Consider the following 24108-nt stretch of genomic DNA (forward strand, 5'->3'; position numbering starts at 1 on the left):
ATGCTGTTTTACCTTATCTTATGTTTCTTTCTTTGTGTGGATTATCTGCAACTTCTAAATTGCCTTAAAGAGCCCAGTTTTAGCTGCTAGATCAATGCTCCCAACGCTGCTTGGGAGCAGAGTGGCGCCTGCTGGCCACCTCGCGAATAGGTGACTGTCCCCAAGGTCCCTGCGCCGAGGTGGCCCAGGCTTGGTGGCCGCTGGCCCAGGTTTGGTGGCCGGCTGGGTACGGGGGAGTTCACTGTTTCAGGGTGCTAATCTGAATTTGGACGGGGGTCGCTTACCCAGCATTATCCTCATCATCTCTCCTAGGTTTGTTTTTTTGTTTTTTTTTTTTTTTTTTTTTTTAGCCAAACTGCACCTTAATTGAGTTAAAAACATTTTCTTTTTGTTTGTTTGTTTTTTCCTCTTTTCCTTTTTGATCCTTAAAGAGATGTTTTAAAAGGGGGGATGATGCGGCTGCCTGTCGAGTCCGGGCGCTCGCTGCGTCCGAGCGGCCCCGTCTCCCACCGAGAAGTGTGGGGTGGTTTTTAAGGGTGTCTGGGGCGGTTTTTTTTGGGGTGTTTCGCATTTTCTTTCGAGACGGATGCAGAGATGAGCCTTCCCCATACCCCAGCCTGGGCCCTCTGCACCACGGACCCCTGCGCAAAAGCCCTCAGCTCCCCACTGCTGCCCCGGCCCTCGAACTGGGGCTCTCGCAGCTCTTCCCTGCCCTCTCGCAGCGCGTTTCAGCCGCTCTTATTGCCTCGTTCATCCCCTTCCCCATCCTCACCCCATGACATGTTTCTCTTTTTCCATCTCTTACAGCTTGTCCCGGAACGGGGGAAGCTCCTTCCAACCCAGTGAGGTTTCTCTTGGCTTTTTTATCCTCCCCAAATTGCCTCTTTCTTCCCCCAGCCAGGGCCGAAGCACAGAGGGAAGGAGGACCCCCGCTGCCTGCGTCTCCTGGTACAGGGATAATGGAGACACTGTGGTACCTGTCGCCGGGGCTGCTCCTTCACCTCTGGCCACCCCGTCCCGTGGACCGGCATTGCCTTTTTAGTGGCTGGGTCCCTTCCCGGGGCTTTGCAGGGTTTGGGGTGCCACTGCTTCCCGGGGGGGGGATGTGCAAAGCTCCTTTGTGGGGATGGGAGGGATGCTCGTGGCTTTGATCCACCACCCCCCCCCCCCCCGTTTTCCCCTCCTTCTCCTTTGCCTATCCCTCTTTCTCACCCTGCCCCGCTCTCCCCATGGATTTTGGGGATCGCCTGCCTCCCAGGGTCCACTCCATTGTCCCTCAAACTTCATGGGGGGGGGGGGGAGGGGGAATGGATGGACTGAAGGTGGGATGGGTGTCTGCAGGGAGGCAGTGAGGGGTCCCCAGTGGGCCCTGGGGGGGACCCAGACCCTGTCCCCTGTGCTTGGGGGTCTCAGTCCCCCCCTTTCCCATCCCCGTTAGGGTCGAACCTCGGCGTAAGGGCTCCATCTCTGTATAAGCCATGTCGGGGGGGGTGGGGTGGGGGGGAGCCCGGGTATGGCGGTGGCAGCGTCGGGCTGGGAGGGAGAGGTTTATTTTGTATATGAATGATTTTTAATGAATGCAATATTAATCCTTGCAGATGAGCAATAAATCATTAAAGTCTAATTAAACTATTAGGAAAAAGAGAGGGCTTTTGCTTGTGGGCGATTTATTGGGAGGGGTGAGGGAATGCAGTCCTGTGGGGACCCTGGCTTGTGTCTGAGCCCAGGGCTGCCATCGGCCTTTGGCCCCATCCAGGTGGGCTTTGCCCCCCCCCGCCCTCCCCTGAGCATCTCCAGAGCCTCCAATTGGGGGTCTGACCCCTTCTGGGCCCTTTCACTGGGGCTTTAAACCCCATCAGGCCCCTCTGTCGGGGGCTGACTCCCCTCTGAATCCCATCTCCTTGGCGCCTGAGCTTCCCCCCCTCCAAAGCCCCTTGATTTAAATACTCGCTTGTTGGAGGCCTTCTGTTTGGGGTCTCCCAGCCCCAGCCGAAAGCAGCGCTGCCCCTTCCTGCCGCTCCCAACATGGCGGCCTCAAGGGGCCGAGCGGAGGGAGGGCGGAAGTGCCGCTCCCAAGATGGCGGTGACCAACACCGTGCCACACCTAAGATGGCCGCGCGGGGGCGGAGCTCGCCAGCCGGCCGGTTGCCGCGCCGGCCGTGGCCATCGAGGGCGGGCGGTGACGCGGCCGGGGCGGCGAGACCGGCGGGCGGAGCCATATCGCAGCCGTCCGAGCGACCGGAGGCACCACACACACACACACAGACACACATCCCCCCCTCCGGTGCCACTCCCAACATGGCGGCGGCGCTGCCCCGGCTCTCCCTGCCGCTCCCGCGAGAGGGAGGGGTGAGTCCTCGCGAGAGCTCGGCGCGGTGGAGGGCGGCCGACATGGAGCCGGGCGGCGGCGGCGGCCTTGGGGGCTCGGGGCCGCTCCCGGGCAACAACAAGGCCCGCGGTGGAGCGGCGCCGCCCGGCAAGGCCCGGGACCTGGGCCGCCCGCCGCGCAAGGACTCCGAGGTCAGCGCCGCTGCCGCCGGGCCCGGCGCGGGGGAGGGAGGGGCCGGGCCGCGTCGTCCTCCCCGCCGCGGGCCCGGGGCCTGCCCGTGAAGTGCCGGGCCGCTTCAGGCCTGACCCGCGCGATGCTTCCCACCCTGCCTGGCCTCCGCCGTCCCCCGGGGCTGGGCCGGTCGCTGTTTCGGTACCGGTTCCCCCGGGCCGCAGAGGTTTGGCCTGTGGGGCCGGGAGGCCTCTCTCTGCCAGGCCCGTTTGGTAGGGGGTCTGCCCAGAGCCCGCCCGGCTCGGTACCGGGCTCGGGTGGGTGCCGGTTTCCCCTTCATTCAGCTCTTCCCCCAGTCGGGGCCGGTTTGAGCTGTTTGGGGCAGGAGGGTGGCCAGTGCCGGGTCCATTTGGGGACCCAGGACAGAGCCACCCTCCTTCCAGGGCTGCTCTGGGCTCCCGCCGCCCCCACCGGGGGCTTCTCCCGGTCAGTACCGTCCCGGTGCGGCGAGGGCTGGGTTGTTGGGTGTCTGTGCATCGGGTCGGTGCGTGCACGGCTCTACCGAGAGGTGACCGACCTCTCCAAGGAGACACTGAGGGCCTGGTGGGGATGAGGAGGGTTTTGCGGGTCTGGGTGGGGCTGATTTATCCCACAGCTTTTTTCCATTGTGTCCCCCAAATCCGGTGTCATTCCTGGGACGGCTCCAGAGCCATCCACCTCCACGGGGGTCCTCACCGGGGTGAGGGGATGCTCCCCAAAATGACAGGAGAGGGCCATGAGGAGCTTTGCATGAGGTTTGAGTCCTAGGGAAGGGCTCCCAGCCCCACAGAGGGGTGCAGACGCACTGCCCTTAGAGCAGCCGGGGGTTTGGATCAGCCCCTCGCTCGGGAGTGGGTACCCCTCCCTTCGGGAGGGTTTTGCTGTGGGTCCACTTTGAGGAGTTACTTAAAGGGAGCAGACTTTTTGTGCTCTAAGGCTTTTCCTGGGTATCTTTCCAGCCTCACCAAAACTGCTTGGAGTTGTTTCATTCTCACTGTTCACATTGGCTGGTATCTGGGGGGATAGCCCAAATTTTCACGTCTGTGCAAAATGGGTGAGCTCTGAGAGCTCCCTGGTCCCATGTATCTGCCCCTTCCTCCCTGAGATTAAACATGCCCCGTCTCCTGCTTTATTTTTTGGTCTTTTGGGGCTCCCAGAGTGTTTTAGAGGTGGTGCAGTGACAGGGGTTGCCCATCGGTGAAGCGCAGTGTGGCTCAATGCGGCAGAGCTGGGGAGAGCTGGGATGGAGATGCAGGAGGTGGGTAGGAGTTGCCTTGGTAACGTTTACGCTGCTGCGGGTACATTTTTGGTCTCTTAAAACAGAAGATACAATCCTGGATTTGCAGGAGGATGAGGTGAATTGTGAATGTCTTGGGGATTTTGGTATCCCTGAAAAATGCTGTGATTTAACTGAATTCTTCCTCTGCTTTCAGGGCTATTCAGAGTCTCCAGACCTGGAGTTTGAATATGCAGATACCGATAAATGGGCAGCAGAGCTCTCTGGTAAGGGACTTATTGTGATGGATCAATTAATCAGCCATGATTATCTTTCCTGGTAGTGATTAGAGGAGCTCTTTCAACTCCAGTGTTACTCTGTTGTTGTCTTTAAACACCTCATTCATGTTAAAAGAGAAGTGATACCGTGTAATTAATTTTTTTTTTAGCTTTATGCTGGGTGTATTTTTTGCTTTTCCCTCATCTTGGATAAAACTGCAATTAACGTGGCCAAGTTGCAGCTTTCTCTGACGGCTCAGTGCGGGCTGTTGGAGGTTTTCCTCTGTGCTCTTTTGGCAGAGCTGTACAGCTACACAGAAGGACCAGAGTTCCTGCTCAACCGCAAGTGCTTTGAGGAGGACTTCAGGATCCACGGTAAGACCCTTCTTTTGGATGTCTCGCACCTCTGGGAAGGGACAGGGATCAATGCGTTGGTGCTGCGTCAGAAAGCTGAAGCCGTGCACTCATAATCTTCATGCGGTTTGTACTGGAGACCTCATTAGCATGCATGGGCTGGCCCCGCAGTGCAGCTCACTGCCTCCAACGCGTTCAGCGTTTGCTGTTGTTGATGTCCGAGGTGGTTCGTCAGCGCCAGGACGTCTGTGCTGGAACATACTGGCAGCAGCAAGAGCATCCAGCTCATTTCCCGTCAGCTGCCAGCACTGGTTCAGATGGATGTGATTCATCTAGTTGTCTGATGGAGGGCAGGAGACGGTCCTTCCAGGCTGATCACGCATGCCTGGGCGTTACTCCCAGGAGTGCAGTGTTCCCAGGGGCACCCCTGTTTTCCGTCAGGCTGAATCCTTTTAGGCTGTTTCTGTGATGTTTGTGTCCAGGGCAAGCAGAGGTGTCCCGTGCCCTCAGCCTGCCTGCTTTGGCTTTTCAGTGCGGGACAAGAAATGGACCGAGCTGGACAAAAACCAGCACCGCACTCACGCCATGCGGCTTCTCGACGGGCTGGAGGTCACCGCACGGGAGAAGAGGCTGAGGGTTGCCCGAGCCATCCTTTACGTTGCCCAAGGTGACACCAGGCCTCTGCCTTCTTCGTTTCCCCTTTGCTTAATCCGCGTGGTGTATTGGAGGCTATCAGTTTAAAATATTTAAAGTCTTTTTTTTTTTTTTCCTTGCATCTTTGATTTACCTGGGATGTCTGGAACAAAGCTAATTCTCGTGGGAGTCAAACAGCTTATAGGACTTTGCTCCAAAATTTGGCCAACTTCCCCTTGCTATCCCAGCTCTGCTGGACCTACCCATAGGAGGGCAGTTCCATCCTCTGCATCCCACTTTTTTGCTTAAAATAAAGGCTATTTTCATTTCCCCTGCAAAATTCTCTAGTGGTGTGGGAGGGCCTCGGGATCCCTGCAGAGATGGGATCCAGTAAGGGTGTTGTTGCAGGCACATTTGGGGAATGTGGCTCCGAGGCTGAGGTGCAGGCTTGGATGAGGTACAACATCTTCCTCTTGCTGGAAGTGGGGACATTCAACGCTTTGGTGGAGCTGCTGAACATGGAGATTGAGTGAGTACTGGGGGGAAAGCACTTCAGAAATGGCTCTGGAGCTCCTTGGCAGGAGTTTTTCCAGCTTGTGGCAGTCCTATTCCTAGTCTGTCTATCCCTAATCTGATTACTGCAGCCACTGGAATGACTCCTGTTGTTCTGGGTGGATATGTAATGTGGGATTATACCTGATTTATACAGAAATTCACTATGAGCTGTGCTGCCTGGCAGCAAATGGAGACAGGTCTCTTCCTCCTCCATTGATTGCACTGTGAACAGAGGATTTGTTGCAGCAGTAGCTGTTCCAGGGGTTGGCTCTGGCATGTGGGCTCCTTGTGGCAGAGTTAAAATATCCCCAAAGGCCCCTCTGAGGCTGTTTTCCCTCCGCAGTAACAGCGCAGCTTGCAGCAGTGCCGTGAGGAAGCCTGCCATCTCCCTGGCTGACAGCACGGACCTGAGGTACGGAGCAGGGCTTGGGAGGAGGGGATGCTCTGGGGGTGAGGACAGGGACCCAGCGTTTGCTGGTTTCTTTGGCAAGCTGAGACAGGCCAGCGAGCACCAGAGCCTGTCCCAGGGCTGTCCCAGCTTCTGCCTGGGCTCCGTGAGCATCGTCAGGCGCACTCAGGTCTGCTTGGTCCACAAATGAGGTCAACCTGCACAGGAGACGTGTGGTTGGTTGGGGACATGAGAACAGTAGCATTTTTTTTTTTCCTGCTTTGACTTGCAGAGACCTTTTTCCCCAGTGCCTGAGTGCCGATGCCCTGGTGTGGAGTGGGTGCATGGAAACCGGCTTTGGTCTGGGCTGATCCAGCCTCCCCCCAGAGCCCTGGGTGCTGGTGGGGCCTCTGTAACTCATCCCAACCTCTGGTGATTCACCTCACCTTCTGGTTTTTGCAGGGTGCTGCTGAACATCATGTACCTGATCGTGGAGACTGTTCGGCAAGAGGCTGAGGGGGACAAGCCTGAGTGGAAGAGCATGAGACAGACCTTCCGAGCAGAGCTGGGTGAGGACCAGGCACTTGGGGGTTGATGGGACAGAGGTTTCCAGGGCTGACGAGTGAGAGAGTGAGACAGCGTTTGGCTCTAGGCCTCAGTTAATAGGGACTGCCAGGACTGGGTTGGTTTCTGCTGGGCTGAACCTTGCTGGTGGGGCAAAGGGGGATGAGCAGAGGAAGCCAGCCAGCCTTTTCTGCTGTCTGGGTGCTCTCTCCCTGGGGAAAAAAAATTGAATATTGGGGCTGTCATTTCCTGTCAACACAGAGGTAAGAAATTACGGAGGCTGCAAGGTCTTGGAAAGGAAGAGGGGACCTGTTTGGGGTGAGATGAGGATCTTGGAGATGGGGGGTGTGAGACTGCAGGGGCTGGTGGTGCTGGCGGTTGAGGTGAGGACAGGGACGAGGAGTGCCTGGCTAGCGCTGCCTTGTGTTTCCAGGAGCCCCTCTGTACAACAATGAGCCCTTCTCTGTCATGCTCTTTGGGATGGTGACCAAATTCTGCAGTGGCCATGCTCCGCACTTCCCCATGAAGAAGGTGCTGCTCTTGCTCTGGAAGACTGTGCTGGTAAGGAGGGGCTGCGGCGTGTGCCGACACGTGCCTTGTGGTTTTTTGTTCATCAGAGGAAGGAAGTTCTGCCCTCGGAACTGGCTGTAGTTGGTCCATCCTCTTTTTCTGGTGTTCAGCTGAGTAGTTTGTGCCCTACTAAACCCACCTCCAGGTTTCACCCCGTAAGGGATCATTGGATATTGGTGTCTGGAGCTGAATACCAAGGACAGACCCAAAGCGAGGTCCCTGGCTGGGGTCTACATAAAGGAAAAGGTCCAGACACTTCAATTGCAATGCCTGAACACCCTCCTGTCCCTTCTGCCTTTCACAGTGACAAGAGCAGCATGGGGACAGGCAGCTTTTGTTTTACACCCTGGGGAAGGATTTGGGACTCCTGGAGAGCAGATTTGGGGAGGGCGGGTGGAGAAACCCCCGATGCTGTGTGTCGAGGGGTCCCCCATGCTCAAGGTGCCGTGCTCTCCCTTGCAGTGCACCCTGGGGGGCTTTGAGGAGCTCCAGAGCATGAAGGCAGAGAAGCGGGAGATCCTGGGCCTCCCGCCGCTGCCGGAGGACAGCATTAAAGTGATCCGCAACATGCGAGCTGCCTCCCCGCCCGCGTCCGCCTCCGATCTGATCGAGCAGCAGCAGAAGCGTGGCCGGCGGGAGCACAAGGTGAGGCTGGCGCAGGGGACTGGGGACAGTGGTGGTGACAAGGGGATGATGGCTGGGTTCTGGGCACTGACCTTGGAGCAACTTATCCCCAGGATGTTCACTGCCTGCTTTTCTGTCTCCAGGCCCTGATTAAGCAGGATAACCTCGACGCCTTTAATGAGCGGGACCCTTACAAAGCTGATGACTCCCGTGAAGAAGAGGAGGAAAATGATGATGACAACAGCCTGGAGGGAGAGACCTTCCCCCTCGAACGGGATGAAGTGATGCCTCCCCCCACTCAGCATCCCCCCAGCGACCGCATCACCTGCCCCAAGGGGCTGCCCTGGGCCCCCAAGGTCCGGTGAGTCTGTGGGGCTGACCTTGGGCCAGTCTGTGGGGAGAGCTGGAGCAGGTTGAGGAAAATGGAGGCTGTTAAATGTTGAGAACATCAGCAAGGATGTGGGGAAGATGTTGGGGATGGAGTGGTTGATCTGGTGGTCACTGGTGGCTGTTCTCTTGGTGGGGTGGGCTCCGCACCATCTCCTTTATCTGACTGTGGGGCTTTTCCTGATTTTTTTTTTTTTTTTTTTTTTTTTTTTTTTTTCTCCCCTGTGCCTGGGGCTGTGGTGTACCCAGGCAGACAGGAAGATGTGACTTTTCCCCTTGTCCCTTTGCTGCAGGGAAAAGGACATTGAGATGTTCCTGGAGTCCAGCCGCAGCAAGTTCATTGGCTACACGCTGGGCAGGTGGGTTTCTGCAGAGCCAGCTTGGGGGACTGCTGATTTGAGGAAGGTTGTGGCAGAGGCTACTAGGGTGGGGGCTGCTCTTGGCCTCTGCTTACAGCAGAGACGTCCTGAAGTTGCTGGCTCCTTCTTGGAGTGATGGTCTCTGACCTGCCCATGGGTGGCTCCAGTTTGCTCCTGCCTGCACCCAGCCTGCCTCTTTCCCTTCTCTCTAGTGACACCAACACTGTGGTGGGCTTGCCCAGGCCCATCCATGAGAGCATCCGAACCCTGAAGCTGGTGAGTGCGTTAATGAATTCCTGCAGCCCCTGCTCTTGTGTGGGTGCCCCTTCCCCATCCCGTCGCACCTATCACAGGTCAGGGCCAGTGGTGCATTTTCCTGACCCCTCTCCCACTTGCTCAGACCTGTAACGGGAGAGGCCTCAAGTTTTCATCCCGTGCCGGGTCTCCCACGCTGGCTGAACCTCTTTCCTCACTGCTTTCATCCCTTTCTTACTGGGCTTGTCCCAGAGGTGAGGCCAGCAGCCACCACCATGCCCATCAACATCGTTCACCACCAGGCCAGGAGTAACAGAGGATCCTGGAGAGACTTAAAAAGATGATGGGACCAGGCTGGCGCTGGTGGCATTGATGGAGGGAGGGCATGGTGTGAACTCCTGCTCTCTCCCTGTGCAGCACAAGTACACATCGATCGCAGAGGTTCAAGTGCATATGGAGGACGAGTACCTGCGCTCCCCACTCTCTGGGGTGAGTGTGGGGATGAGGATGGGACAAAGCTTCTGGGCTGGGGCGCTTAGTCCTGACAGACCTTTTGGCAGGGCTGGGGGCTTTGTTCTGCTGGGGAGGGAGGAACGAGTTCTCTGGTGGGCTGTGACTGGAGGCTTCAGGCAAGAGCTGGGGGTATCTTGCCCTTGGGGTCAGAGAGTCTGGGGCTGAGCCAGGCCCCAGGAGCTGCCACCAGCACCGTGTATGAGGTTTTCTGGTCTCTCCTGGCACCAGGGGGAAGAAGAAGTGGAGCAAGTTCCTGCGGAGATCCTGTACCAGGGCCTCCTGCCAAGCCTGCCGCAGTACATGGTGAGCTGGGGAGCACTGGGGGTCCCCTGGGCCTTGCGCTGTCCTCCTGGAGCTGATCTGGGGGTGCCACAACCCAGGGCCTCCTTTCACTGCTCTGTCACTTCCCAATGATGCCCCCAGGTTTTCTTCCCTCCCCATTATACATCCCTGTTACTCCTTCCTGCGGTGGGGAGCGGGGCCTGGGGCCAGTTCCCCTGTTCCCTTCCCCTTTTCCATCTCTCCCATCTCCGCAGATCGCTCTGCTGAAGATCCTCCTTGCCGCAGCCCCCACCTCCAAAGCCAAGACGGACTCCATCAACATCCTGGCAGATGTTTTGCCGGAGGAGATGCCGTGAGTGACCGTGGAGGGCAAGCAGAGGCACTGGGTGATGATGGGAGCCAGGCAGAGTGGTGCGGTTTGGGCTGGGGCTGTGCTGAGGTCTCCTGGGTGATCTGACCATCTTCTGCTCAGTGGTGCACCAGGAATTGTGCGTTGCTGCAGGAGCTGGATGCTGGTGGCTGCTGAGAACCCAGGGGATGGCAGGACTGTCCACCAACACTTCCAGGGCTGGCAGGGCGTGGACAGTGCCCCAGCCCAAGGAATCCTTCTGTGTCCCCCAGGACCACAGTGCTGCAGAGCATGAAGCTGGGGGTGGATGTCAATCGGCACAAGGAAATCATTGTCAAAGCCATTTCTGCCGTACTGCTCCTCCTGCTCAAGCACTTCAAGCTAAATCACATCTACCAGGTGAGGCGGGTCAGGGTCCAGCCGCCCTGCACGGGCCTTTGGGGATGGGCAGGACCCAGGATAGGTCCCCGTTCACCCGCCTTTCTTCCCCAGTTTGAGTACATGGCCCAGCACCTGGTCTTCGCCAACTGCATCCCACTCATTCTGAAGTTCTTCAACCAGAACATCATGTCCTACATCACTGCCAAGAACAGGTAGTGGAGGGAATTTCTGCCCGCATCCCTGCCTGGTGTGGGGAGGGGAGTCCCTGCTTGCTTTGCCCCTCCGTGATCCCTCCCCGGCTGTGGCTCTGGCACAGGCAGACCCAGGGAAGTGCCCACTGCAGCTCATCGGTGGGTGGGAGGTGTGGGGCTGCGTTGCCCCCAGGTCAGGTAGGATCTGGGAGAACAGCACCCTCTCCTTCCTGCAGCATTTCTGTCCTGGACTATCCGTACTGCGTGGTGCACGAGCTGCCGGAGCTGACGGCAGAGAGCCTGGTGAGTCGATCCCTTCTCTGCCAGGTCCCAGCACCCCGGGGTACTCCCCAAAGGGTTTCATGGGTGCAGGGTGGCAGCAGGGCTTCAGCACCCAGCCCTGGCACCCTCGGCACTCTTGTGCTTTGCCTTGGCCCTGCTGAGGCTTCGATGGGTGGCTGTCAGACCTCTCCTGCCCGCGTGCTGTGCTGTACCCCTTTGGGCAATGGTCCTCAGACCCGAACAGCCTTTCCTCATCCCTGCTCCCGTCTCTTGCCTGACCCCTGTCTCTGCTTTCCCGCAGGAAGCTGGAGACAACAACCAGTTTTGCTGGAGGAACCTCTTCTCCTGCATAAACCTCCTGCGCATCCTGAACAAGCTGACCAAGTGGAAGCATTCCCGCACCATGGTGAGGGCCGGAAACGTGCTGGGGCTCAGCCCAGCTGGACTGAGCGGTCTCATGGTCCTTGGATTGGGTGGAGGGGGCTGTGGATACCTTGGGGTGCCCTTTGTGCTGCACCCCAGACCTCGCTGGGGAGTGGGAGGCGAGAGAGGGTGGGTGGAAGGGGAGAGTGCCCGCTGCAGGGAAGGGTTTGTGTGTGCTGGAGGAGGTGGTTGGCACGCGTGCGATGGGAGATACCTGTGTATCCATCCCTGCCGTGTCACCCCTCTGTCCCCGACTGCCTGGGTGCTGTTCCCCACAGATGCTGGTGGTGTTCAAGTCGGCACCCATCCTGAAGCGGGCGCTGAAGGTGAAGCAGGCCATGATGCAGCTCTACGTGCTGAAGCTGCTCAAGGTACAGACCAAGTACCTGGGCCGGCAGTGGAGGAAGAGCAACATGAAGACCATGTCGGCCATCTACCAGAAAGTTCGGCACCGTCTCAACGATGACTGGGCTTACGGCAACGGTATGTCCTTCACAGTGGCTGCAGAGCATCCCGTTAGCCGCTGTCCTTCCTGCTCGCCGCAGTGACGTGTCTGTGCTCAGATGTGTCCCTTTGCTGCTTAGGCCTTGTGCAGCCCTTAGGTCTGGGGTGGGATTTGGGGTGGTGGCATCGCAGGGAAGAGGGAAAGAGCTGGTGATGGCCGGTGTTGGAACTGTTGGGGGATGCTTGCACCGCACACTGTTTGTTGCTCTTTGTAAGGACCTGAAAAAAACTTTTTCTGAGGGATTTGGGCTGGCTGAAGGGCCCTCAGCTCCCTTCTGACACCCCTCTTTCCCTCTGCCCAGACCTGGACGCTCGGCCCTGGGACTTCCAGGCGGAGGAGTGCGCCCTGCGCGCCAGCATCGAGCGCTTCAACTCGCGTCGCTACGACCGGGCGCACAGCAACCCCGATTTTCTGCCTGTGGATAACTGCCTGCAGAGTGTGCTGGGCCAACGCGTGGACCTGCCCGAGGATTTCCAGGTCAACTACGACCTGTGGCTGGAGCGGGAGGTCTTCTCCCGACCCATCTCCTGGGAAGAGCTGCTGCAGTGACGGACAATGGGGAGGCAGGAGGGGGTGCTTTGGGGAGATCTCGAGGCTGACCCGCTGCCAAGGGGCAGGAGGAGCGAGGCTTTGTGGGGTCTGTGGGGTGTCTGGACCCCCTGTGGTGGGCTTGGGAAGAGGCTGGAGCTGTGAGGTCCTCACCGAGACACCCTCCTGCCCCTCTTCCCCCTTTCCAGGCTGTGCCAGGCTCAACCCAGAGCTGAGGGTGGAGGTTTGGTGGAGGCCACGGTGCCCTTTGGAGTCTCCCGTTGGGTGGGGGGGAGCTGTGCGCGCCCCTGGTCGATGCTTTTGGAGGCAGCACCCACCTCCTGCCCCCCCAGCAGCTGGGGACAAGAAGGGGGAACAGGAGGCGGTGTGGGGAGCGGGGCAAAGTGGGGTGAGGGCCCCTTCGGCGCTGCTGTGGGACACGGGGAGCAGAGGCTGCTGTCCCCCCCTGCCCCGAGCCTGCCTAGGGACACGGCAGCGGGGTCGGGGACGCTTGGGAGGGCGATGGCGGGGGGTGGTTTGAGGGGCTGACATCTCCCCGACGGGCTGGGGAGGGCTGGAGACTGCAGTCTTCCCTCGCCCCGCTGGGTGGGGTGGAAGAGCTGTACATATATATATATATTTCGTGATATCTCTGACCGGAGTGAGTCTGGGCTCTGTCTGTCCCCATCCCTCCTGCCCCTGGGAAGCAGCGATGGTTGGACCCAGTGATGGGGCTGAACTGGTGCACAAGGGTGGTTGTCTCGTGTCCTTGACCCCACTCCTCCAGTCCCGCTGGGGGTGGATTACCTGTCACCAAAAGATTTTAATATTTATTTATCTTGCAACCAGATCAGTTGGCCCTGGGGGAGATGGTGACCTTGGGGGGGGGCAGGGGGTGCAGGCAGGAGGTTCACAAGGTTCAAGCAGCGTTTGCCTGTCCCCTCCTGAGTTCTGCCCTGGGATTTCTGACCCCGGCACGGTGCTGTCACTGGGATTTTCTTTTAATTCCAGAGCCTAGCCTTGACAGAGCACAGCTTTACACCTTGCCGTGCCTCAGTTTCCCTGGCAGAGGGGCAGCAGCAGCCCCGGCCAGCTCAGGTGGGTGAAATCCCGGGTGATTCACCCCTGGTTTGAGGGGGGGCAGAAGCAGGGCAGGGGCAGAGGAGGCTGTTTGCTTCCCTGCCCGAGGGCGCTGGTGGTGGTTGTGGGTAGAGGGAGACTGGGACAGCTGGGATTTACTCCCAGTCACCTGCTGGGACGCAGCAGGGCTGAGCCCGTGGTGCTCCAGGAGTGAGCTCAGCCTTGGGGATGCTCAGCCACGGCCCCCCCCGCAGCCTCTGAAGGCAGGAGGCAGCAAAGTAGACACGAGAGAAGCCACACGCGCTCAGCCCTGATGGTGACATGCCCTTAATAAGTCCCCACACCCTGCGGCCATGAGATGGGCTGTGGGACCCATCCTGCCCCATCCAGCCGTGGGCAAGGGACGGGTGGTGACGGGGAGCCGGAGCCCAGACATCCCTCTGCGGTCCCCAGTGCTGCACCCCGACCTTGTCGCCCCCCCCCGTGAGCCCCACAGATCAGGGGGAGATGTGTCCTGAGCAGGATCTGGCCCGGGGAGGGGGGGGGAGCTACCACCGCTGTCACATTGTAATGGGTGACACACATATTTGCAAACTGTTCTGAGCCCCCCCCCCCCCCCCCCAGGGCTCTTCCCTTCCACCTGGGTGCCCCCAACACCCACCCTGTCGTCCCCCCCCCCCCAAAACTGGGTCCCGGTGGAGGAGCTGACCCAGGCAGCGCGGCGGGATGCTCGCGGATGAGGTGTGAGCCGAGCCGAGCTCTCCATCACACCTCGCTCCCCATCACACCTCGCTCCCCTCCGCCTGCTCCAAAACGATCCCCAGCTGGGCCGGGCGATCACAGACCGCGGCTTTTATAGCACTGCAGGAGCCATAAATAACTTATTAAAAATGTGTTTTATTGTTTATAAATGAATAACAAAATCCCTGCCAGTGGGGGGGGGCGGGGAGCACTGCAAGAGCCACGGAGCGAGGTGTCCCAGGCCGAGGGTGGGCACCCATTGGGTGCATGGGGGCTACCTGCCGGGGGGGGGGCACCCACCGTGGCCAGGCTGTGCCGGGGGTGCCAAACCCAGTGGGTGAGGAGCAACATCTGCACGGGTCTTGGAGCATTTGGGCTCCCTTTGGGCTGAAAACATTGGGTTTTGGCCCAAATCGGGCTGCGGCAGCAGGTTGGGTGCCCCCCCGAGGGGCTCCATGATGCCCGACTGAGGTCCACCCCCCCCCATCATCGGGATGCAGGACACCAGGAGCTGGGGGGCATCGTAGTTTTGGGGGTTTTTTTGACACGAGGGGGGCCCTTGGGTGTGTAACAGCATCTCCTGGTGATGGGGAGAGCGGGAGCGAGGGGAGATCCAGTCTGTGACTTGATTTGGGCTGTTTGCTTGTGGTGACGGGGGCAGGGGGGGGTCACGCTGGCTGGAGGACAGGATGGGATGTGCCACCGTGACCTGGTGCTTTGGAGGGACTCACAGCGCACCCTGGGACCCCCGGAAGAGATGGAGCACGTCGGATGCGATGAGGTGATTTCCCCCCACCCCACGGACACCCGAAATCAGCCATACAGGTACCACCATTAGGGAGCTTCCCTCAGGCCCCCAAAATGGGGAAAACCCTCCAAATTGACCACTGCTTCCCCAAAACCCCCAACTGGGGCACCTGGGATGGTACCAGGGATGGGGGTCCCACCCACTGGGATTAAAGCACACCCCCCCCCCACCGATCTGAGGGACAAAAAGGAATGGGGTGGCTATGGGTGCAACAGGCTTCAGTTTCGGGGGCTTTATCCCTGCAGCCCCCCCACCCCATACTGGTTTATTGCCCATCCCGGTGGCTCTGTGCGTTGCAGGAGCTGGTGGCTGCGCTGGGGGGGGTCATCCTGTACCTTATTTCCCCTCCGAGGGGGAGCATAAACGGCTGCTGGTGGTTAGGGGGGGCTTTGAGGGCTCCTTGAACATGGCTGGGGGGTTCTGCTCTGCCCCCAGTAACCCCCCCCTGAGCACCAGCTGCTGTCCCAGCGTGCGTGGGTCTTCCCAGTAGGGTTGGACTGGGACACGAAGAACCCAATTTCTGCCATTGCTGGCTGCGCTGGGAGAGGTCGGTGGCCAAATTTCAGCTGGGGAGGGGAGTGCTACCCCCAAAACAACCCAGTGCCCCCTACCCTGGTGCTCCCCCCCCGGCACAGTCCCCTTCCTGGACATGCCCAAGGCTGGTACCCCCCGGGTCAGGCGGGGGGTGGATGCAGGTGTGGGGGGGATGCAGATTGGGGGGGAGGCAAGAGGCTGTGAAGATGCTGCAAACCACCAGGTATCTCCATCAAAACCCACTCCCTGAAGGTGCTTGGGGGGGGGCTCAGTTTTTTGGGGAGCTGCTTTTGGGCTTCTGAGCTGTCAGCGGAGTGAACTGGGTTTGGGGGTGACTATTTTCCGTCCCCCGGCAGCCCTGCTTTCCACCACCCCCCCCGCCCTGATTTGGGGTGGGGGGGACGGGATACAGCGGGGTGATGGAGCGGGCTGGGATGCAGGACAGCTCGTGGAGATTGGGGTGCACGGGGAGGGGGTGACCCCACCAACCTGCTCCCAAACCCTGGTGCTTGGGGGGACGGGGGGGGGGGTCAGGGAGGGAGGAGGACACGCTGTGGAGTAGGGGGGTGACCGATCTGTGTCCGTCCCCACAGGGGGGATCACGTAGCCCAGTTCAGCAGGCTGCTGGTCCCCTCTTTGCTCTTCATCCTCAGCGGCACCAGGGTGGGCGACTTATCGTATTCGGGTGCCGGCTCGAAGGGGTGGGTGCCCAGGGCCGGGGGGGGGAGGCTGTGCAGGGAGTAGAGGCTGTTGATGCTGGGGTGGGGGCCGGGAGAAGCGGGGATGCCCATGAAGCCGGCGATGTTGCTGTGAGCGTGGGGGTACGGAGACATGCAGGGGGACGGGATGCTCTCGGGGGGCAGAAGCCCCACAGGACTCCCGGGGCCGGAGTTGGGCCACAGGTTGTTCTGCAACTGGAAGAAAGAACCACAAAAAAAAAAAAAAAAAAAAAAAAATCCCAAACACACCCCAAAGTGAAGCGGGGAGGGGGACCACATCCCCTCCTCCTCTTTACATCCCCCCCTCCCTTACCCCCCCCCCCCCAGGGTGCAAAGCGAGGGATATCTTTGCTTTCTTTTTATTGCCTGGGGGGGGGTTTGAATCCTTGTTGAAATCTTCCTGCCCCCCACCCCGTGCAGGGTGGCTGTGGGAGAATTCGGCATCAGGGACGTGCATGAAGCTGAGTTTTAAATTATTTTGATGCTTTTCAATGTTGGGGGGGGGGAGAAGGCATTTTTGCTGAAAAGGGCGGGCAGGAAGCAGTGATGGATGTGGGACAGCTAAAGGGGTTTTTTTTTGGGGGGACACACTCCAAAACCTGCCCCAAGGGGCATGTTCCCGTGGGAGACGGAGTGGGACATAAAGAGGCGTCTTCCTGCACGGGGCAAAATGTGATGCTGCATCGTTCCCCCCTTTTCCATCCGCGGCCACGTGCTCTTCCCGAGGGTGGAGAAGGGGCAAAAATGGGTGACGTGGGTCACCCCGCGGGGACCCCGGGTGCAATGGGGATGGGACCCCTGCCCTGGGAGGGGGGTGGAGGGGATAGGGGAGGGGCAGGCAGCTGCTGCGGCATCTCTCTCACCTCCTGGATTTTCCCGTACCGTTCCCGTTTCCGCCACTTGGCCCGTCGGTTCTGGAACCAGACCTGGGGGGGGGGAGGAGGGGGCTGAGGCGCAGGGACCACTGCCCTCCCAGGGTGACACAGACACCCCTCTGCCCAGGTCCCCGCTCATCTTCCCAGCAGGAAAAGAACCCCAAACAGGACCGATCCCAGCCCCAGCATCCCGGCGAACGGGAGAGGATGGGAGAAAGCCCTTGTGCGCAGCCCCGTTTGAGCTCACCACCCTTTTTCTCTACCAAGAGCAGAAATATCTCTTAACCCTCTCGGAAAATCTGCAGTCCTGCTCCATGCACGCTCCTTTTCTCTCCTTTATGCTTCTGGGCCTCGTTTACCCCAGGGTTTGATGCAGAATACGGCTCTTCAGGTCCTGCGTGGTCACGATGACCAACCTGCATGTCCCCTCCGTGCTGGTGGATGGGGACCGGAGCTGGCTGGGGTGGTGACGGCTCCAGCAGCACCTCCCGGAGAGGAGGACGTGGCACCGGGATGCTCACCACGGGGCTCTCACGTTTAAGGTAATTTCATCTAAATCCACCTCAAAACAGAGCTCGGCGATGGCTCAGAGGCCACAGCGGGTGCGGGTTCGGGGTGCGCATCCCCTGCTTGTGCCTTGTCCCCAGCTCCTGCCCCACGGGGAGGGCAGCACACATGACTTGGTGGCTCGGGGCACCCGCTGGGTGCTCCCTGCTCTCTTCCCTACCCGCTCATCTTCGCTTTCCTCCCCGTTGGGTGCCCCCTCCAACCGCCTCTTCCCACCGGGAGCCTCAAACCACACGGAGACGCCTCTGGATGGAGCTCGCTGGCCTGACGCAAGCGTGATGCTGGTGGAGCCGGGGCGGCGACGAAGGGCCTCATCCTGCCCCACGTCCAGGGACGCGCCACCCCCATCCCCATCCACGTTGATCCCCCTCTGGGGGTGGGCAGCTCCACCGCTGCTGGTCCTGGGCTGGAGGGAGCTGAGTTGGGGGAGGCTGGGGATGATGGATGCATGGGGGGGATCAAGTTAGGGGATGCTGGAGGGGGGCAATGACTTCCCAAATTTTGACTCTTCCCCCCCACCTTAGAGGGGACAAGGGAAGAGAGCTTGGAGAGGCAACCACCGCCTGCACCCAGTGGCGGCGGGTGAAGCGAGCGCTTGGGCTGGGATTTCCCCTCTGGGGCTTGGCAATATCCTCCTGGGAAACCCAGCTCCTAACTCAGCATGGGAGGAGGGGGGAAGCAGCCCGACATCACCGGGGGTGGCTGTGCCCATCCCACCGGGAACCGCTGCCCCGTGCCCGTACCTGCACCCTGGCTTCCGTCAGGTCGGTCCGTAGCGCCAGCTGCTCCCGGGCGTAGACGTCGGGGTAATGTGTCTTCTGGAAGACCTTCTCCAGCTCCTCCAGCTGGAAGGTGCTGAAGGTCGTCCTATTCCTCCGCTTCTTGCTCTTGCTCTTGCACAGGGGCTCGGGGAGCTCGGGGACCTCGTGTTCCCGTAGGCTGCCCAGGGGTGCTGCCAGAGGGCACCCCGACTCCCCCGGGGCTTTCACGGGGGCCTGGCAGGCTGCGGGCATCGCCTGGTACCCACCTTTGCATCCCTTCTCGCCGCCTGGCACAGGACAGGGTGGTGTTAACGGTGCTAATGAAGCCAAGAGCTCTCCTTGCCCACAGTCCCAACCCTCCCATCCCATCCCTGCACGGTCCCGGTCATTCCGGGGGGATGTTGGGGTCCGGTCCCAGGAGAAAGGGGTCCGGCACAGGGTACGCAGTAGGTCAAATCCATCACTGGGAGGGCAATGCTCCCCCGAGGGTGTGGGGGGGAAGCGTGGCTGGAGCAGGGGGTGCTCGGGGACCCACGGCTGAGGTTCCCACTTGGGGACCCTCTCGGATGCAGCGAGGGGGAGGGATGGGCGAGGGGGGCAGAGACGGCGAGCGCAGGGTCATCTTGCAGACAGGGCTTTACTCAACTCTCCCCGTCCCTCTCCTCCCGCTCCCTTCCAGCCCTTCTCTGCTGCACTGGGGGCAGAGACATCGGATGCACCAGTAACCCCAGTCCACCCCGGCGCTGGGCTGTATCCAAACCCCGACACTTGAGCTCGGTTCAGGGGGAGCCTCTGCCTGTCCCCGGGTCAGCATTTCCCTGGAGCCGTAACTCTCGGGGAACCGTTTGGAAAGGAGTGAAAAATAACACCCCCTCATTTTTGCTCGGGAAGAACCCCCCTTCCCCACCCTCCTATGGGGCCGGGGAGCCAAAGCGAGAAATTTGGGGGTTCCCCCCCCCCCCTCTTTCCCTCACTGCTGCTGCATCTCTGGGTTCTCTGATGAAATGGGGTCAAGGAGATAAGTCACTGCCATGCGTTTCGGAGGGCACCTTTGTCCCTCGGGAGGATTGTTTGTCCCCACGGGGGGACACATGGAGCTCAGCGGCTCTGGCCGATGCCAGCTGCTACTGGGACCCCGAGGGGCTGAACCAGTGAGGGGCAAACCCAGAGAGGACTTAGCGGATGGGGGGGACAGTCTGGGGTCCCCCAGCAGCCGAGGGGATACAGGGGCATCACCTGGGAAGGAGACAACCTGAAAACGCTGGGTTTTGCCCTGGTCTGAGCACCAGCTCCCACTGGTTTTTGCCCCATCCCGAGGACCAGCCCCAGGGACTCGGGCTCGCTGCAGGTGGACACCACCGGACCGCTCGGAGGGGCAGGATCAGGCCCACGGCCGGGCCTTGGGCACAGCGCAGCGTTCGGGGCCGGGGAGGGGGGAAATCGTTTCCGTCGGGATGGATCCTCCTTCCCGGCCCGTTAACCGTCACACCCCGGCGGAGCAGAGGAAGGGGGTCCCCGTCCCCGTGGACCCACCCCGGGGCTCCGCACCCCCCGAACCAGCCCCCGCTGCGGCCTTTTCCGGACTTTCGGTTTTGATTTTTGGTTGTTTCCTAATTAAGGCAATTTGGGGGTTACGGCGCACAGCCGAGAGCTGAGATCCAGCTGCTTCGAATTAAGGGGAAAATATTATCTGGGGGGGGTGGGGTGGGTTGGGGGTGCGATTGCTCCCCGTCCCTCTCGGTACCGACCTGTCTACGTGCCCGGCGGTGGGTAATGGCGAAGGGATGAGGCCAAATTGCCGTTTCCTCCCCGCTTTGTCCTCCGAAGGGCTTGGCCTCCGGGCCAGGGGGATTTAATGATAAAAACCAAGGCCCGCCAAAGAAAGGAGCGAAGGCAAAAAAACCCAAATGTGATCAAAAATGAGGAAATCCGTCTGAGATAATAATAATAAAAAAAAACCACCCACTGCACAAAGCGGTCTGATAAATGCATCGGGTTTGGGGTTTTTCCCCCTTTTCAAAGGCAAACGTGCCGCATTTCCAAGCGACTCGTGGGTTTTGGCGTTGGAGACAAATAAGTGGCCAGAAAGAAGGAGAAGACAGGAAGGGAGCAGGATACGGGCGCGTAGCTAAATAAACACGGCGTTGCAGGGGGACAAAGAGGATGGGAAAAAGGGAAGATATAGATATTTCCCCCCACCACCACCCACTCCTCCTCTTCCTAAACTGACACCCCCTGAAAGATTTGGCTGCGCTGGGGAAGTCAGCAGCTGGGGAACAGCTGTACCATTCTTGGGTTAATCAGGAGGGGAAAGGAGAACTCAAAGGGATCATTAGCGAAGGGATTGGGGGTACGGAAAAGGCTCCCGGGAACCGAGGGAGTGGGGAGAAGACACCACAGCCGTCGGCAAAAGCCACCTCCGGGGACGGCAGCATCCCTCCCGCCGCACCGGGAGCGGGTAAGCGCAGTGGAGGGTATCAGCCCGGTGTCCCCGGGGGGGGGAGGGGGGAGGTTTTTTCTACCTGTTTCCCCGGCCGGGAGTGGGGCGGCTTTACTGGGCCCCACCTGGTTCCCATTACACCCGCGGCGTTGCCTTTTTCTTCTTATATTAAAGCCAAGGAGGGGTGTGGGGGGGAGCGGAATAAAAGGCCCGTGGCACCGGGGAGCCCCCGGAGGGATGCGACGAGCCCGGTGAGCCCCGGTCGGAGTCCCCCGTCCCCCCCCCTCGACGGTCCCGGCCGGGAGGGAAAGTGCGAGGGAGCGGCGGGTGTTGCTCGAACGGTGAGAAGCGATGGGGGAAAGCCCCGGGAAAGCGTCTCATCCTGCCCGAGCCTGGAGAGGGGTGCGGAGCCCCGGCGGGCAGCGAGCGGGAGCCCCCGGGAGCCGCGGGCACCGGGGAGCGATGGGCACCGGGGAGCGGTGGGCACCGCAGCCCCGCACCGGGAGAACCGGGGAGCCTTGGAGCCCCGGGAAACCCGGTGCTGTACAGCCCCGGAGCCGTGCGCGGTGGGGCGGGAGGTGGCGGCGCCGCCCGGGCCCGTCCGTGCGCCCGGTTGCTCCCGCCGGTCCTGCCCGGTAAGGCCCGGGTACGGGAGGCGGCGGCCCGACGCTCCTTTTCAGCCTCCTCCGAGGGACCGGGACCGTTCTCCGTCCCCGGTAACGGGCTCCATCCCCGGCGGGACCCACCGATCCTCCGCCCGGGGTACAGGAGGGCCCGGGCCGGTCCCCGCCGTCGCGGCAGCGGGGCCGCGTCTCTCCCACCGCCTCTTCTCCCTCTTTCCTCCCTCTCCCGGTATCTGTCGCGACACAGTCCCGGCTGCCCGACATATGGAAGCACCGGCCTTTGCCCTTGCCGGCTTCCCCGCTCCCGTCGGGGGATGCCCAGGCGCTCCGACGGGCTTATATCGCGACAGCGGCCGCCTCGGTAAAGCCGGGGGGAAGCGTGTCGGCGATAGGACGCTTTGTGGAGGGGGGGGGGATCAGAGCTGGGGGTCCCGGTAGAGACCGAGGGCAGCGGCAGGATCGCCCCCCCCTTCCTCCGCCGGGGCGGAGGTAAGAGAGGAGGAAAGAGAAGCAGAAGGGGTCGGGGAGGGGGTCCCCCCATCCACCCGCCGCTCGCCCCGGTACCTGCAGCCCCGGCCGGGTAGAAGGGCTTCCCATTGACGGCCACGGCGGGGGGGCCCGGACTGGTGACCCCCAGGTACCGGGGGTCCCCCTTGGCCGGCGGACAGCGGGCCGGGCGGGGGCTGAGCGGCGGCGGTTGCCGGGGGGGTCCCGGTGGTGAAGCGACCGTGAAGTCGATGGGAGGTCGGGGAAGCCCCGGGGGGGGTCCGAACCGACGAGGAGGGGGAAAAGCCGGGCAGCCCGGTGCCTCCATACCGCAGGTTGGAGGGAACAGGGCGGGGGGGCGGCCGGCGGGGAGAGGATTTTGTGCGGGGGGCCGGGGAGGAGGGGGATGGTGGTGATGGGAAGGGAGGGATCGCCAAGCACCCCCCCCCCCCCCCATCCACACCCACACCCCCTCGCACACCCCAGCCCACTTCCCCCACTCCACAGCCAGTCACGTGCATCCTCCCATCCCCTTCGTTAACCCTCTAATCCCAATTTCCACCACCCCCCCACCCCACCCCGCAACCCCAAGGTCCTTTTCCCGAGTGGGTCGGACCACAGCAGCAGCCCCCCTCCATCCTCAAGGCTGGGGGGGGTGGTGGTGGGGAGCCCCTGCTCCTCCTCTCCCAGCGCTCCCAGTGTCTCCCAGCTACAGGAAATGCCCAGGGCCCTTCCTTGATTTAAAGCTTCATCCCCAACTGCTACGAGCAGCTCAAAATCCCTGGCAGGGGGAGAAACTTCCATTTTCCAGACACCCACTGGGGTTTCCCCCCCCTTCCCAACCCGTACCGACCCCATTTGTGGCCTTTCCCTCCCCAGGGCCGGGGCTGAGGCCTGGGCAGATCGGTTCGGGGATGATCGTGACGGTGGGACGTGGGATCCAGGGATGATTGTGACCCTGGGACACGGGATGCAGCGTCCCACGGTGCCGTGTCCGCCCTGGGAGCTCCGCTGTCACGGATGCTGTTTGCTCTCAGCCCCGAGGAGGTCCTATCCTGCTCCCCATGTGTCCCTGCTGCTGGTCCCACACCCCAGGATTTGGGTCCCCCCCCCATCCCAGCAGCCTGGCTTCGGCTTTTGGGGCGGACAGAGCGGATCAGAGCTTGCCCGGACTTTTTTTTTTACCCTCTCTGCTCCCTTTTTTTCTCCATCCGTTTTGGAGCTGCTTCGGCTGTTCCCTGGGGCCGGGTGTGAGTGTTGCATGTCGGGGGGGGGGGGGGGCGGGTATAGAGCTTTGGGGGTGTTTGTGTGCAAAACGATGGGGCTGTTTTGGCGCTTCAAAGTCTTGGTGTCGGAGAGAGAGGGGTTTAAATACCGGGCACGGAGAAACGAGCGGATATCTGGGCTGAGAGGTGATATTTTCCGCCTCCATTTGCTGTTTTCCCGACACGGACCGTGGCTTTTAACTCATCCTAGAGCATCGCTCCTTGCTCCAGGTCTAGGAAAAAATAACCTGCGGGGACCTGCAGGGCAGGGGATGAACTTCCCGGGAGCAGCGAGAAGAGGCGGAGAAGGAGCAGGCGGATCGCAGAAGTGCGATGTTAACACACGGGATAACACTGACCAGTAAATAACACCGCGCAGCGCGCCGCCGCCGCTTTTATTGGCGGCGCTGGGGCAGTGCTTTTGTTATCCCGGGCGCGGTGCAAAGCTGGAATCTTGTTTCAAAGAGTTTAGGATAAAAAAAAAAAAAAAAAATATATAATGTGACCCCTGTGCCTTGGCAGCGGTTGCGGGATCGCGGCGGCGTTGTGAGAACCGGCGTTGTCGCGGGAGCGGCGGCTTCGTGGCGCGTGGTGTAAATCATGGCTGGATTTTCCAGCCCCTGCTCCGGGGAAATGACATCCGCAGGAAAAATAGCGGCTGGGTTGCGAACCTGGCCTCAAAGTTATCCTGGCGGGGAGTCCCTGGCTCTGGAAACGGGGGGGGTGGGGGAGCTGAGCGCATGGTGCCCCCTCCGAAATAGCCACCACGACTCCCTCCGCATCCCGCGGCGTTCCCCGACACTTTCCCTTTGCGGCAGCTGGAGCTGCTGTGAGTTTTCCCTGTTCGACTGTCCGCAGTTCGCTGCGTGTTGTAAATTATTGTGAAATAGGCGCTCGAAGCCCTCCAGCGCGCTACAAGTCGTTAAATATTATTAAACAGAGCCCAACTCCTGTAAAGGCTTACTGGTTTCAGCGCACCTCTCCCAGTTTTACTGCTGGCATTTAAAGGTTTTTAATAGGAGAGGGATGAGTC

The 24108-nt window shown here is 60.6% G+C and overlaps 2 protein-coding genes across 2 annotated transcripts; one reads left to right on the forward strand and one right to left on the reverse strand.

Moving 5' to 3' along the window:
- The first annotated feature begins 2387 nt into the window (after nt 1-2387).
- Nucleotides 2388-12859, forward strand: STRIP1 (striatin interacting protein 1). Its single transcript, XM_082494382.1, has 21 exons — nt 2388-2520; nt 3973-4042; nt 4334-4408; nt 4920-5054; nt 5429-5549; nt 5919-5987; nt 6426-6532; nt 6961-7088; nt 7560-7742; nt 7865-8082; nt 8402-8467; nt 8680-8743; nt 9140-9211; nt 9464-9538; nt 9772-9869; nt 10139-10265; nt 10359-10459; nt 10675-10741; nt 11022-11126; nt 11422-11626; nt 11950-12859. The coding sequence occupies exons 1-21, from the start codon at nt 2392-2394 to the stop codon at nt 12195-12197; spliced, it is 2463 nt and encodes an 820-aa protein (XP_082350508.1). The 5' UTR covers nt 2388-2391; the 3' UTR covers nt 12198-12859.
- Nucleotides 12860-15938: 3079 nt separating this feature from the next.
- ALX3 (ALX homeobox 3) lies at nt 15939-22138 on the reverse strand (the record flags this gene model as incomplete). Its single annotated transcript, XM_082494690.1, has 4 exons — nt 15939-16253; nt 16922-16984; nt 18244-18548; nt 21889-22138. 4 exons carry the CDS (start codon nt 22136-22138, stop codon nt 15939-15941), a joined length of 933 nt encoding a protein of 310 aa, XP_082350816.1.
- Between the last annotated feature and the right edge of the window lie 1970 nt (nt 22139-24108).

This window comes from Vanellus vanellus (assembly GCF_965231255.1).
Source record: "Vanellus vanellus genome assembly, chromosome: 23".
In the NCBI taxonomy this organism is placed as follows: domain Eukaryota; kingdom Metazoa; phylum Chordata; class Aves; order Charadriiformes; family Charadriidae; genus Vanellus; species Vanellus vanellus.